At 40.8% G+C, this 16,757-nt stretch overlaps 1 protein-coding gene across 1 annotated transcript in view; it reads right to left on the bottom strand.

Moving 5' to 3' along the window:
- Nucleotides 1-16,757, bottom strand: part of TBC1D4 (TBC1 domain family member 4) — a 100,821-nt gene that overhangs the window by 41,411 nt on the left and 42,653 nt on the right. Inside the window, exons 2-3 of the mRNA XM_072354114.1 lie at nt 3,862-4,464; nt 1,364-1,453 (exon numbers count right to left, since the gene is read on the bottom strand). Of these exons, the coding sequence (XP_072210215.1) occupies nt 1,364-1,453; nt 3,862-4,464 (693 nt within the window). The remainder of the gene's footprint in view (nt 1-1,363; nt 1,454-3,861; nt 4,465-16,757) is intronic.

The following is a 16,757-nucleotide window of genomic DNA, read 5'->3' as shown; positions in this document are numbered from 1 at the left end:
TAACACTGGCAGCACAGCCATATAAGAGCAGATTTCTAATTAGCATTAAAATGAGGGGTGAAATGCAGGTTTAGAGTATACCAGGAAGCATACTCCAAACTAGAATAATAATGCTTAAGGCGGCCTAAAATAACTCATGTGCATGGGCAATGGGAGAAGGTAATTTAAAAAAGACCTTAAAAGACAAAGTGTCACAACTAACAGCTGTTGAACAACAGCAAGTTAGGACAACAGATCCCTCAGTCTTGACTTTTCATAAGGCACAGTTACAAGCTGGAGAAAGCCAGCTTCACCTATTACCATATTCTCTAGAAGAAATGATGCAGGCAAACTGTTTTAATGGAAGGCTGATCTGATGTGCTTCTCCCTTCACTCCAGAGGCTTCCAGTAGATCAGCTACTCAGAAGCAGCACTTTCAGAACATCCTGAACGGATGTTAAGCTGCTTCCAAAATTAAATCCAATGTTCTTCCAAAGCAGAACTGTTTATACTTGGCTTTCTGACCAGCGATGAAAGCTATCACTACTGCAGCTCATGCTGATAATTTTGTGCTCATTTCTGTACTTTAAGCTCTTTGGGAATAACACTTAGTGTTGCTTTTATTTTTTTGCAGTATCTACTCGTAACTGCTACCAGACGAGAGTAATCCCTGATCTGAATAACAGCTCTCACTATTGTAAAGTCAAATCACTATTTCGTCTGCTGCAACTGCTTATGAAGCAATCACAATTTAATATTCAACTATTTCAGCTGTACTCCCCAAAGAAGTCAATGACATTTTCCTCTCAAACTTTGTGCAGAGTTAATATACACATTTGTCACGATCTCTCGAAATCTTCCCTATTTTTAAATAGGGGATCAAATGGGATAAAGCAGCAATCTACTATTTATCATAATTTAGACAGATAGGATAAACTGTTTAAAAGTGGCCTCTGAGACTGAATAGAAAAGAACAGCACAGAATGCTGGGGAAAAAAAACCAACCAAACAAACAAAAAAAAAACACCTTATTTTTTCAATTTTCTGTACACTAGTATGGCAACCAAGCTAAGAACAAATCTACTCCTTTTCATAGAATGGCCTAGGTTGAAAAGGACCACAAAGATCATCCAGTTTCAACCCCCCTGCTATGTGCAGGGTCACCAACCACCAGACCAGGCTGCCCAGAGCCACATCCAGCCTGGCCTTGAATGCCTCCAGGCATAGGGAATCCACAACCTCCTTGGGCAACCTGTTCCAGTGTGTCACCACCTTCTGTGCGAAAAACTTCTTCCTAATATCTAACCTAAACCCCCCATCTCAGTTTAAAACCATTTCCCCTTTTCTTCTGATAACCTATACATTGCTTCCCATTAATGCTTACCTGAGAACACGAAGAGATATCTTTAAAATTCTTTTCAAACACAACTGATTTGGTGTCTGGACTGATGAGGTTAACTTCAAATCTTCCAACCTTGAAAAAACAAACAAACAAACAAAACAACAACAACAACAAAAAACAAAGAACAAGAAAGTCTGGTTTTATAACTGCCTTGGAGGCACAGTGCTAATGGCAACAAAAATGTCAAAATCTATCTCTTTCCATTTCACACAGTATACCTTCAGCATAGTGGCTTACTCAGGAGTAAGGGTGCCGTAATTAAGCCAACGTTGAGTAATAGTATTCAGCAAGAACAATACACACCATTCAATAGGAAAATAATTTGGAAAGAAGACAGCTGGGGGGGTGGGCTTTTTCATTTTGAGTTATTTTGGTCAAAAGATCACATATTTGGCACATTATTAAGATCATTGATACAACATCTTCATTGATGATTTGGATGAGGGGATTGAGTGCACCCTCAGTAAGTTCGCAGACGACACTAAGCTGGGAGGGAGTGTTGATCTGCCTGAGGGGAGAAGGGCACTACAGAGAGACCTGGATAGACTTGATCGATGGGCCAAGGTTAATGGAATGAGTTTCAACAGGGCCAAGTGTCAGGTCCTGCATTTTGGTCATAACAACCCCAGGCAACCCTACAGGCTTGGGGAGGTGTGGCTGGAAAGCTCCCAGACAGAAAGGGACCTTGGTGTGCTGATGGACAGTCGGCTGAATATGAGCCAGCAGTGTGCCCAGGTGGCCAAGAAGGCCAATGGCATCCTGGCTTGTATCAGGAATGGTGTGGTGAGCAGGACTAAGGAAGTCATCCTGCCCCTGTACTCAGCATTGGTGAGGCCTCACCTCGAGTACTGTGTCCAGTTTTGGGCACCTCAGCACAAGAAGGACATGGAGGTACTGGAGCAGGTCCAGAGAAGGGCAACGAGGCTTGTTAAGGGCTTGGAGAATCAGCCCTATGAGGAGAGACTAAGGAAGCTGGGGCTGTTCAGTCTGAGGAAGAGGAGGCTGAGGGGAGACCTTATTGCTGTCTTCCAGTACCTGAAAGGTTCTTACAGTGAGAGTGGGGCAGGTCTCTTCTCACTACTGACTTGTGACAGGACGAGGGGAAATGGCCTCAAGTTGCGCCAAGGCAAGTTTAGGTTGGATATTAGAAAGAACTTCTTTACAGAAAGGGTGGTTAGGTACTGGAATGGGCTCCCCAAGGAGGTGGTTGAATCGCCATCCCTGGATGTGTTTAAGAGTCGCTTGGATGTAGTACTCAGGGATATGATTTAGCAGAGGTTTGTTGTTGTGGTATTGTTTTGTGGTTGTTTTTTAAGAGATAGGCTACTGGTTAGGCTGCGGTTGGACTTGATGATCTTCAAGGTCTTTTCCAACCTGAGTAATTCTATGATTCTATGATTCTATATGGCTAAATGATAAGATCCAGTAAAGAAAACAGCAGAACTACACAATCTGTGGATGGCTTGCTTTAAAAAGGAAAACGAAAGCAAAAAACAAAAGCTAAAACCTCAAAACCACCGGCACCATAACAATTCCACAGATCAACCAAGAAACTATGCTAATCTTAAGGTGATGCTTTTAGTTTATACACCAATTATGAATGAAAAAGTAGAGGTTCTGCAGCAAGTTATCTTTCAGTTTTCCCAAACCGCTTCTCAAGTGTACAGAACTTTCTCCACAGGGACTGGGGAGTTCTGCAGCTAATTTCTTTTCATTACTAGTGATAGTCATGGCCCAAAGCTCAATGCGTTCTCACTTCAGTTAGCACTTCCCCAAGAAAATAAAAGGCAAGAATGATCTTAAATGCAAATGGAAAGACAAAAAAATCAAGCATATAGCTCCCTATTATTTTAGGGTTCAAAACTCATTTACTTGTATTTTATGGGTCACCTCCTTTAAATGTTTTCTCAATACAAGCTCTGAAGATATCAATGCGCTTCAGGCAAGAGAAGTAAGAACTGTAAGGCAGGAAACAAGAAGACCTCAGTGCAAGCAGATACTACTTGTCTGGGAAAGACATGTTTAACATCAGCACAATTTATCATTAAGGAGCTGGCTCAAACATAAGGCTGCAAACTTAGGAGCTTCTTTTTAATTGAACAACAAGAGGATAAAGGATATATTCATAACAAAATTGTCATGGATTATCTTTCTGAATAAAACACTTTTTTTTCAGCTGAGCCCCAGATCTCATCAGCATCTCACCAGATCTCAAACAGAACTACATATGAAATACTCAGATCTGTCCCTAGAAACTCAGTTTTTGTTGAGCATGAGTAGTTTCTTTTTCTTTAAGAATGTACCTTGGCTCATGAACTGTGCTGACTATCTTAAAGCCCAGTGGCTTTTATTCCAATTATTTATGAATATATGCATAAATATTTCCAAGAAATCATGAAACCACACTGAATGCACACTACTTATCTCACAAGACTTGTCTCAACTTCACACTGGATAAGTGACAAACTCCTAGGACACACCTGAAACAACATCGTCCTGTTCTTCTCAGAATCAGAGGGCTGAACATGACTGGGTGCACTTGCATGTCTTCTACGTGGCTGTATTTTGAAGTTTGCATCATGAACCCTTCTTTGCATAACTGCAGTGACGCTGCTGCATCGGGAACGAAATTCCTGCTGCTCATCAAAGCCAGAGTCCTCCAAAATTCGCTCTGGAAAGGAGCTACGGGTGCTGGCCAGGTTGGTCAAGTTGTTCTGGCTGCCAATTGTAAACATCACAGCATGCCCTGTAGTGGTATTTGGACTTTCCAACTCCTCAAATGGACTATCCAATGGAGAAGTTGGTGCATTTCCTTCACTCAGAGGTAAGTCCAAACTTGACTCGTTATTCCGCTGTTCATTGAGTAGTTTCAGGCGCTGACGCTCATGAAGGCTGAATTTCTCAATGCAATCATCAATTAATGATGAGGGAGCTTTCTTGTGAGCCACTGTAACCTTTCCACAGTACAAGACCTCAAATTTTTGAGAGTTATAGAAGGCATCTTCACTATCCTTACTTGGTTTGGTATCTTCTTTCAGTGCTGCTTTGGAGACTTGTCTTATGCTGCTGATGACATCAGGAACCTAAAGGACAGTTCAAGAGGTCTCTTTAGCAGGCACAAATATGAGCACAGATAGAGAAAAAACAATTGTTACTGTAAATATTCCCACCAGTTATTCAGTAGAGTACCACTACTTCTTGGCTGTCAAAATAAAAGCAAATTCAAAATTCAATATTCTGTGCAGACTATTTCTGAAGTGAAAGAAAAGCAAAACATTTCTGATATTTTTCACAGGAACTCTTGCAGAATATAAGGTTTTAAACTATCAAAGCAATGAGCTTAATGTATACTGACCAATATCTGCATCTACTTTTTTTTTTTTTCCTTTCACTGATAGTGCCTTTTCTGCAGCCCTATGACATAACATTAAGGTTTTATTTTCCTGCTGTCTCAGTCATCACAGAACACCAACATCTCTCTCTTCTCCTCCACTGTTTTTGCCTACAGGTTCCTACAATATTCCTATAAGGTCAAACTGCACATCACTGTAGTCAATGTTAGCCCTGTATCACTTGGTCTTTTAAGGCCACTTGGCTCTACCTCCATTATCCCAGTCACCCAGAGAATGTCTGCCTTCAGTATCAACACACTTCATATGCAAGATCCCCCTGCCCTCCTTTTTTTTCCTTCTCTCTGAAAAACAAACAAACAAGAATCACGCAAGTCTACCGATGGTTGATCAGAGTGGTTTTACTTCTTTCAACACTACCCATCTCTGGATAAACCCAGCTTCTTTGTCACCAACTCTCATCTTTTCCAGTAGGATAACAAATAGCATTATGGCACATGCATTTGGAAGGATGCAAGCTACAATGAGATGCAGGGAAGCTATCCATGCTACTTTCCTTGCAAGAGATATCAGTTCTCCATGCTTACCTATCCAATGCAATCAATCAGTAGTGAATGCTGTATTTCATATAGTGTCTCACCACTTGTATAACACTTTTTTTTTTTTTTCAACCAAATATAAGAAAATTAAGAAGAGAAAAAGTAATTCTGAAACCACAACTTAGAAAATAAACTTTGCTTCCTACAGTATTGCTTTATCCCAGTCATGATACCATCTGAAACATGCTAATAAGGCAGTGAACTTGTATGCCAGCACTTTTGCAACTCATGGTGGAAAATTACTTGATCTCAACCACCATCTCCCATTACACACCCCTCCTCCATTGGCATTCAACATGAGTCTGCTTCCACTTCATTTGTTGCAAAATTAATCCACTTACTCCATGATCTACTGACCTTTGGCTTTTGTCCCTATAGACACCATCATCATCATCTTGATTTTCAACAAGGCCAAAAGTTAGTCTTGATACAGTGCAGCCTGTAGGCTGTATTTAATCTTTATTCGTTTCCACTGGCAGGCTGCTTTACCATTGCCCATTGTGCACTTCCCCCCCTAGTCTTTGACAGCTCAGCCAAGGCAGATATCTCTTAAAGTATCCGTGCTGATTCATCAAGCAACAGTTTTTCTCACTGACCAGTTTTCTTCTTACTCTTTCTATGATCTGTGTCCAAAATCCTTTAGTATTTTAACAAACAAACTAGCTTTCTTGTAATTAAATTTCCCTTTTGAAAATCCAGACCACGTTACAGGTCAATTTACTTACATTTACACTCCAAGTATAGTTGATAATCATACTCAAAGTGCAGATATTCAATATGCAATCAATTGGATTAAGCAATGTCAGCTCTTTATCCAGCTACACAGATTTATTTATTTTTTGTTAAAACATGCCGTAACTCCAAGAACTGGGCTTTGACACTTGTTCCTAACTTCCACAATAGAAACCAAAGAAGAAATTCTTAAGTCTTCCAAAAAAAAGCCTAAAAGCCTCCTAACGCACCCTTCTGCCAACAAACGTCTCGACTGGGCGCATCACTTCAGTATCACTGTAAGACCTACAGCTTTCAGATACTCTCTCATTATATTTATTAGTTTTGATTCTAATTACATTGTATTATAGTGTGTTATCTTGCATTCCAATACCATATTTAATAAATTTGTTTGTTTCTCCTCAGATCGTTGCCACTGCTTTTAATTATTTTGGGGTCCCTCATTTCCCTTTTCTGGAGGTACAGATTTTGTGAAATCCCTCCAGCCCAATGGTCACAGAACCGGGCCGAACCAGCCTGTTCACATTTTTGGAGAAGGCGGGCAATGGTTTTCATCTATGCTTTTCTGAAATGCAAGATACAGGAAAAGTTATGAAAATCAATAGCAGCAACCACACCAACATGGTTTTTTACACATTTCTTTAGCATAGATCATTGTGAGTTGTTTTTTTTTTTCTATTATATTTTGCTCCTCACTATATTAAGCCCTAGTCACCATCGAAGTTGCACCATCCATGTTGTGTAACTTTCTTTGGATTTGAATATTAGCTTAGAAGTTGTTAATGTTGAAATTGCAGGGCAAAGTTAGACAAAATGGTAAGCAGAATGGAGATTAACAAGAGTGAATTAATAGGACAAATCTGCTTGAATATTTTTAGAAATCAGTTTAATAGCATTAAGAAGACAAGCTACAGAAACATACAAAACTTATTAAAGTGTTTCAAATTTTAGAATTTTCCTACAGTAGCCTCACTAAACTAAGCAACTAAAGGGGAGAAATGGGATGCTTATTATTTAAACCCATATGGACACTTTGCATCTTCCTGGACATAAACCACTGGCAGTCAGTTACAGTAAAGCAAAAAAGTTAAGCAATTCTTCTATATATATATATATATATATTTCATTCACCTATACAGAAAGGAAATAAATGCCTGGAATAAACAAGCCATTTATCTAGTGTATTCAGAATTTTTGTCTTGAAAATTGAAGGAAATTACTTTAAGCAAGGAGACGGTAGAGGAAGATAGGCAGTGTATTTGCAGAGGCATACTTTCTGCCCTAACAAATACAGTGGAGAGAGTGCTGGAATTCTGCAAGGAGAATTAATTCTCTCAGGTCTCATCACTCAGTATTGTTAAGCAGAAAAGCAGAAGATGACTGCGTTCCAAAGGGAGTCACAGAGGGCTTCTCAGGTGAAGAAGTATGAGCTGATAGTCTGATGGCACTTTTCTGGGACAGTTGTTCTCAAACCAGGAGGAATGAAAAGTGTAATACAGGACATGCCTATATTTATCACTCATTAAGCTCCCCTAGATTTTGAGGGGCAGCACACTATGACATGAATACCCACTGTAACACACATTTTTATGAATAGTAGAAAGGACGACCCAGGGAACTACTAACCTGTCAGCCTCTCCTCAGAGACAGGGAAGATCATAGAACAGATCCTCCTGGAACCTATGCTAGATTTAGATTAGATATAAGGAAAAACTTTTTCTCTCAGAGAGTGGTCAGGCACTGGAATGATTGTCCAGGGATGTGGTGGAGTTGCCCTCCCGGGCAGTGTTCAAGAGGCGTCTGGATGAGGAGCTACAACATATGGGTCAGTGGTCTGTGGTAGCAATGGTGATGGAAGGACAGTTGGACTAGATGATTTTGTAGGTACTTTCAAACCTTACAATTGGGACATCCAACATGGCTTCACCAAGGGCAAGTCCCGCCTGACCAACATAGTGACTTTCTATGTTGATGTAACTGCATCAGTGGAGAAGGGAAGAGCCAGTGATGGGAGCTCTGGGTGTCCATGTTCATTGTGTGGGGGGGTTGGATCCTATGGCCTTTAAAGGTCCCTTCCAACTCAAGCTATTCCATGATTCTGGACTTTGGTAAGGCCTTTGACACAGTTTTCTATAACATCCTTCTCCCCAAATTTTCAAGAGATGGATTTGATAGGTGGACTGTTCAGCAGATGAGGAACTGGTTGTGAAATCATACTAAGAGTGGTGGTCAATGACTCAACATCTGAATGGAGATCAGCAACAAGTGATATCCCTAAGGGGTCACTGCTGAGATTAATGTTCATCAGTGATATCAACAGTGGGATTGAGTGCACCCTGAGCAAGTTTGTAGATGACATCAAGCTGCATGGTGCAGTCAACATTCCCGAAGGACAGGATACCATTTAGAGACACCTACATAGGCTTGGGCAGTGTGTCCAGGAGAATCTCTTGAGGCTCAACAAAATCAAGTGCAAAGTCTTACACATGAGTTGTGTCAAATCCCACTACCAATACAAGGAGGGGGACGAAATGATTGAGCACAGCCATGCAAAAAGAATGTGTGGGCTTCAGATGAGCTTTGCTCCCTTCCAGGATGCTGAGAGGTATATACATTTACTAGAGACAGAAGCAGTACTTCAACATTAACAATCTCCAAATAGTGTTCACAGCTACTCCTTCTAAATCTTAGTAAATTAGTGGAACTGTTGAGGTTTTTTCAAAGCACTGAGATGTTATCCAAGGCTAACAGATGAGAGCAATTGTTCAGCAATGTTTAAGAGCCAAGAGAACTCAGAAGAGCAGAGGTCCTTCTTCAGGGCCCATACCAAAAATCCTCAGTGTGAAGAGAACTGCCTCCAAAACTTGGTTTCACAAAAATAAAATGTCTAAAGGTGAGAGGCAAGTAAGAATAGCTTTATAGCAACATTAAGGAGTCAATATTTCACTCTAGGGAAACATGATATATCTGGTAAGTCTAATTAAGAAAAAAGCCACATGGGGATCTAAATTAAATATTTGAGTAGCTTAGCATTATATGAATCTCTCTTTACCTAGTTAAATCTGATTCAATATGTGTTGATTCAATAAGGGACATCAGCTGTGCTCAAATCAGGATAGACGTCACTAGTTGAGTTCTGCACCATCTACAGTAAGATTCATTTCTGAGCATAAGAAATAAAATGTGATAGGCATTACACTCTTTCCGGTGGGCTGTAGGGCTTCGGTAAGCTGAAACTAAAAAACACAGCAATTTTAGCCTCATGGCACTCCAAGCTATTCCATTTGCACTTGACAACCCACAGTTTTGGTCATACAGACATTATGAACTACTGTGGTGCATAACCTATCTGTCCAGCTAGTTTAGATGAACACTGCAGCACTTAACTCTGGAAAAACAAAAGAAAGGAAAGTATACTAACAACCCTCCACTAAATCATGTCCCTGGATGTGGTGCTCAGGGACATGACGGAGGATTGTTAGGGTAGTATGGCTAGGTCATGGTTACACTCGATGATCTTAAGATCTTTTCCAACGTGAGTGATTCTATGATTCTATATTAGTATATCCCAGATCTGCTAATTTCAGCTCTGCAGTTCAGAGTCTCCATCCAATCCTGTCCTTTGTGATTACATATCCTAGTTTCAGCTGAGATAGTTTACTTTCTTCCTAGCAGCTGATAACAGTGCTCTTTATTCATTTTAAGATGAGAATAACATTGATAATGCACCAGCATTTTTGATTGTTGCTAAGCAGTGCTCATGCTAAGTCAAGCACTTTTCAGATCCTCAAAAGGAGATGGGGAGAAAGAACCAGGACAGCAGGCCCAAACTGGCCAAAGGAATATCTTATATACTGTGCTGAACAATAAAACTGGGAGAGCTGGCTCAGGAGTTTGCTGCTGCTCGGGGTATGACTGGGAATTGGTTGGCAGGTGATGAATAACTGCACCGTGCAGCATTTGCCTTGCATATTCTTTTATTATTACTATTTTATTGTCATTATTATTATTCCCCCTCCCTTTTCTGTCCAAAAACTGTCTTCATGATCAAGCCATGAGTTTTATCTAATTCTCTCCCCCATCCCAATGGTGGGGAGTGAACATACAGCTGCATGAAGATGAGCTGCTGACAGGTTAAACCACACCAGACCTGCAAGAGGGTCACATAAGGAGAACAAACAACTTCCTCATGTATAAACTGTACAGAGTACATACAAATACAGTATGAGCAAGAACCACTGTAATATACATCAAGAAGCATAACTGTGTTCAGTACAGAAATGTACTTTCATGACGGGAACATCAGTTAAACTGACAGATCTAAGGCAAGTTCTTTCATCTAACTTAATTAAAAACAAAGTCAGCAAGAGAAGACTACATGAAAATATTTAACATCAAACCGAAACATTCTCAGGAATTTTCATGTCATGCAACAAGATTTTTGCTATAACAACATCCAGTTTTATCAGCATTGCTTTAAAAAAAAACAAGAAAGTTAACTACTAGGTGCTCGCCACTTACAAGTTGTAAAGTAGAGAGTATATCAAGCCTACTGAGCCGTGAATGCTGTAGTTCTCCATGCTTTTTTTTGTCACAATTCCAGGTGGAGTATCTCCATGGAGATACTGCATGCAGTGATAGAAGTTAGAGTGCTAAAAAAAATAAACATTATTTGAATTTACAGCAGCCTTCACCAAACAAAGGTGGAGCTCCCCTTTTTGCTGGAGAGTCAACATTCAAAGCTCCCAGCGGTAATAAGCACTTTCCATTTTAAGCAAAAAAAACAACATTTTGACACTATGAATATTGAAAAGAAGAGCACAATTCACTTGCTGAATAGTTTCACATCCAGAGATTTCATTGTGCTGCAAATTTCAGACTGCAATTCAGTAACAAAGCAGGGCTCCTTTTCGTAGCATAAGGCTTAAAGCTATCAGCATGAAGGACTAATCCTACAAATAAGCCTAATAACTCTGGCTGCCTAATGACAGCAGTTCTAGTAAGGAGATTACACGCAGAGCACCAGAGTCACTCTGCTCTTCTCTCTGCACCACCCGGTTCCCATTAGTATCAGATCTTCCCAGCACACAGTGAAAGGAGAGAAGCAAATGTCCCGCATGCAGTCAGTACCTTACGGCATGGGCTCCAGCTCAGGAGCAGAGGCATGTTCAGGCAAAGCTGTCAGCAAACCTTGGTGCAGAGAGCACAAACGCTCGGCAGAAGATGCCTGCTATCAGTAAGAGTTAGGAAGATCCCCTCTTGGGAGGGGCTGGCGGTATCTGTCAGCGCTGAACACATCTGCTCAGCTCGCAGCCTGGCAGCACAGCAAACGTTATGCTTCGGGGGCCAAACGCTTCCTGACCTGGGACTGGGAGCTGCCTGTATTTGAATAGCTGCAGTCCCACTGGTGATCTAACCGCGTGTATTTGAAAACAAACAGAAAGCAGAGAGAGGAACAAAGAGAAGCAAGACAATGTCCCAGAATTCCATACTCCTTGTTTCGTTCATTATTGGAAGTTCAACATCTATTGACTAGAAACCACAAAAAATGAGCAACTTTTGTACAGGAATCAGATTGACACAACTCTCTTTTCAGCTGCACAGCTACAAGATGGGAGAGAAGAAGCCAGCCGCTGCAGCAGAACACAAGCAGAGACAAGCCGCATATCATATCCTGTTGCATATCAGGCATTCAACACTGAAGTAAGGTTCTTATCTCACATAAAAACACATCCAGATGCCAGCTGAAGCCCATATATCAATAACTTTTCTCAACCCAGAAAGACGGGAAACAAACTGCTGTAACTGCTAGATTCTATGATACAGATGCTCTTATACGCATCCAGGCAGTACAGCACTGATCACACAGCCCTTCTGCGCTCCTACCTCTGTTGCATCACACACTGAGGACAAAGCTCCTTAACTGCTGGGCATCTTTCTCACAAAGAGATAAAAAGACCAACTCAGAGTGATTCACTGTAGGCAGTCACACAATTGATTTGTTGGCTTTGTTTATGTCTGATAATTAAAAACTGGAACAGAAGAATTTGCATCCCTCAGCTGACTTAGTGCTGGAGGAATATCAACATCTTTAGTGTTACTGAAATAAGGATTTGCAGCCAACAGAAATGCTACTGCAAAGGAAAAGAATAACAGAACTGCTCAGAACTTCTGCAACCCATCTGCATTTAGTGTGTGTACTTCAAAAAAAGAAAATAAAGCTTAAGAACACTGAGTCAGTCTCTCAGCAGGCAGTAATAAACTCCCATCAACTCTGAAGCATTCTGCTGCAAGTCTGTGCTAACATAAAACAAAGCCAGTAGCAAGGAGGACAGAACATGGGCTCTGGCAAGGAAGGATCCAGCAGAAGCAGTTTCTGAAGCTTCCAGCTGACAGTCACTTCCAGCAGCTGGTGCTTCCATGCTTCTGCTGTTTGTGAGTACAGCCAAAGCCTACAGCAAAACGCAAAGGATTAGCCAAGAAATCCTTTCAGGATTGCACTCAGAAAAGTTATGCTTACAAAAGACACAGCTCACCTCCTATTAGCCTGGCCTATTCTGTTTTCTAGGTCTCCATTCAGAACCCAGTTAGGTTTGCTACTATGCACTGGAACAGGTTTCTCAAGGAGGTTGTAGATGCCCCATCCCTGGAGGCATTCAAGGCCAAGCTGGATGTGGCTCTGGGCAGCCTGGTCTGGTGGTTGGCAACCTTGCACATAGCAGGGGGTTGAAACCAGATGATCTTTGTGGTCCTTTTCAACCCAGGCCATTCTATGATTCTGTGATACTAAATGATTATACTACAAAGCAATGCACTTGTTTTACTCTGCTATTCAAATTCATGCCACATTACTGGGACATCACACATCCCTGCTGAAGGCAGATCTGAAGATCATTATATCAACCTAATGGAGAGAGATTTTTAGATAGGCAAGATTAAATAGTTTAAAAAAAGAAAAAAAATCATTCATCAAAATAAACTTTATTTGAGTTCAACTCAATAATTACTTGCACTGTTTGGTCTCAATGCAGTCACCAGACAGAAAAGCCTACAAAAATTGCCCAACTTCCACTTGAAGAATATGCCACACTACCTAATGTGCTGCTGGAAACTCATGGATCATCTATCGCATTCTGTGCACCACATGCACACAAGATGCTCTGTGCCAAGTACCCAAATTTGAATAAGCAGTATAATGATAGAAGGTGGATCAAGTTACTTAACAGGAAAGAATGTGTAAGAGGTACAAGATTGTTTGGATGCCTGAGCAGACAACGGATGCCTTTTTTTATGCTTGCATGATAGCACTCCTCCAGGGTATATCAAAGAACTGAATGAATGGCAGTGTAACAGAAACATTGTTTTCTGTGAGGAAGGCACATACGGTATTTGTTCTTATGTTTAGCCCAGCTAAAATTCAGCTTTTCCACCTTTCAGCAGTATACACATTGCTTGAATACTCTGCAATCCACAGAAGTCTCAGTACAGATAAACACAACTGTCAGAAGATTTGCATGTTCTTCCTTAGAACATGTAGAATAGTAAACCTCAATTCATCTACCAGTTACATACTGTGAGCATATACAAGTATTCTCAGGTTTGTTTCCAAGCTTGGGATGTAGTCATAGAATCACAGAATGGCATGGATCAAAAAGGACCACAAAGATCATCCAGTTTCAACACCCCCCTGCTATGTGCAGGGCCACCAACCACCAGACCAAGCTGCCCAGAGCCACATCCAGCTTGGCCCAGAATGCCTCCTACCTCTTGCTTGCAACATCCATTCATTGTAAACTTTCCCACTGCTTCATCCCATGTGTTCTTCAAGTATGAAAGCACAGATTCAGAAATGAAATATGGATTTACTCCTCAAAACTGTGTTGTGAACTTAGGTTGGCACTTCAATTTTTAGAAAGATTTACTAAAGACAATGTCGCTCTTTGGATCTCCAAAATTTTGTAACACATACCCTATTTTTAAAGGAGCTTGCTGTATAAGATGGCCACATGGACTTCCCAAGCAATTAATGCATTCCCCACATTCATTTCCTTTAAAAATAGAAGAAAATAGAGTGCTACCGTTGGACAGCTCATTAAAGCATTTTGTCCATTTATGGCAAATCCTCAAATGCAGATCAGAAGATAAGGAATTTCTTTCTAGCTTTAAGCTGTAAGTGCTAAAACAAGTGCTCCATATATGATGTTTTGGCAGAATAGTTTTTAATTCAGTAATTTTAGACAGAAATTCTCAAGATTTTATCTTAAAAAATGATGAACTAACGTACCGATAGACTGAAATTAGCACAGCCTGGTAAAGCAGCTTCTCCCTAGTTGAGAGATCAAGCTTTCAGTGCTCCTCAACCACAATGAGCCCACATTTCATTGAAAACCACAGGCATCTGACTTCCATGGATGCAAAATGACATTTACAACTCATTTATTACAATAGCTGCTGCCTTCTGTCCCCGAAGAAGATGGTATGTGCTTATTAACTCACTGTGAGCTCTGGGAGATGGATATAAGGGAAATGGTTGATCACAGCCTGAACCTCTAATTAACTATCTGAAGAAAGCAATGAGTCAGCTGCAGGAGCACAGGTGAAGGTAATTCAGCTGTGCTCCCAGAAGGGGTGGAGCTTGACTCCACCTCTCCCAGATCCTATTTAAGGGCGGACCACCACTAAGGTAGCATCTCTTTCTGGAGATTGCTCCTTCGTGGAGTTCTTGCAGTGAGCCTTGACATTGGTGAGCACCTATGTTGAAGGTCTCAGAGCTAGTGAGTGCTTTTCCTTAGTTACCCTCTAGCTATTTATTTCCATCCATATTTGTACTATTCCAACTGCACAGATACCATACTTGTATTATTTCCACTGTACAATGGGGGACATGAGACTCCATTCTGCCTAAGAGAACTGTCTCTTGCCCAGGGTATGGTCAGGTACTACAATAACTGGAACAAAATCTCCTTAACAATGTTGGAAATTCCGTAATGAAACAAAATCATAGAATCATTAAGGTTGAAAAAGACCTTGAAAATCATCAAGCCCGACCATAAAAAAAACAAAGAGTTAGGTCTTTTCCCACTTGATGTTCTCCCAGAAAGCCTTAACTGCAGTAATAAGAGTACAATAAGACTACAAATTTTAATAGAAGGTTTTCTTGAATTTTCTACTGAAGACTCCTTTGCTAGAAAGGGCATTCACTAAAAAACTGAAAGACAGACCTGAATTTATCAGCCAGTGCGCATATGGGAGAAAAAACATGGACTGCAACAGTTTTTCAGCAGTTTCTTTACTCTTGTCAAGTAACGTTCATTAGATCTCTAGTAGTTTAGAAGCATCCACTTGTGCAAGTTCCAGCCAGTATGGAAATCTCACACCTTACAAGAGGAACTGCTTTATTTTACAAGACTATAAAACACCCAAGCAAACAGTAGTACAATCATTCTCCCAGATAATGACCAGCAAATGACCCTACAATAAATACAAGGAATAAAAAAGCCTCAGGAAGCCCTGTTGACCCAGATACTGAATTCTCAGCTGCCTGGAGCCCAAGATGTGTGGTGGAACAGAAGCGCTCACCTAACCTGGCTTCCTCCAGCACCACTCCTTGAATCCAGTTCTTGAATTGCTGCTTTGACTGACTGGTGGGAGCAGAAAAAGCACTAACACCATGCCCAAAGGCACAGCTAGCACGCCACAAAACACCCAGCCCTGCTCTCACTGGGAGTCATGAGTCTAATCTTGTCAATCTCTAGCTGTTATAATAGTACGATTTCATCAACAGCTTATATTAGCTGTGAAAAGAATACAGCTAGATAAGGCATTCGAAATTAAATCCAGACAGCTGAACGTATGAGAGCATCTCAGACTTCATAGCTGGAAGCATTTGTTTTAATTTTTTATGCAGAGGAATTCCAAAATAGCTACAGAGTTGCCATCAATAGTAAAAACAAATAAATAAATAAATTCTAAAAAGCACAGCTCATAGGACTCAGGGGTAATAGGAATGGAGATGATTTCCCAGAAAGCTCTGACACCAGTCACACAAGTACAAAAACAGTAAAGCAAGATTGCTGCACCAACACTGATATACAAGATGAGCAGTCTAAGGGGAAAAAGACCCAGGAGACTATTTGCATATACTCCCAAAAAGCTTACGAGAAAGTTGTTTTGGTTTTCATACTAAGCTCTGTAAAACTGTAGGCAAAGGGCATGAAGGCAGGCAGTTACCATATAAGGCAGAGAACACAGTATGCAATCAATACAGGGAACTAAGACAGATGGAAGGGAGCTGACAGCATGCGGTAGGGCAGGAGGCTTTGTTTTTAAGCAAACATTTTCCTTTACCTCAGGTAAAATTACGTTTGCAATGCATCACTAATTGCTGCTGATAGACACCCCTTGTCTCAGTGCTCCCAACTAATCTTTGTTTTCTCATTTCAGTAGCCATGGTAGTTATTTCTAAGCTAGAAATTGCCTGACAGCATAAACTGTAAGGTAGTCCATCCAGCAGCTCCTGCTAAGTGAAGAATTCAGGGAACCAGCTGCTGGGGTTGGCTCCTGTCTGTGCTGGTCAGACAAGGAAGTCAGCTGGAACTAAACAGTCTTAAATTAAAACAGTGGAAATTTAGCTTAGATGTTAGGAGGAAAATTTTGACTCAGAGGGTGGTGAGGCCCTGACACAGCTGCCCAGAG

This window comes from Excalfactoria chinensis, chromosome 1, assembly GCF_039878825.1.
Source record: "Excalfactoria chinensis isolate bCotChi1 chromosome 1, bCotChi1.hap2, whole genome shotgun sequence".
In the NCBI taxonomy this organism is placed as follows: Eukaryota; Metazoa; Chordata; class Aves; order Galliformes; family Phasianidae; genus Excalfactoria; species Excalfactoria chinensis.
Note: the sequence above shows the minus strand (reverse complement) of the source record. Positions and strands in the feature narration are given on the sequence as shown.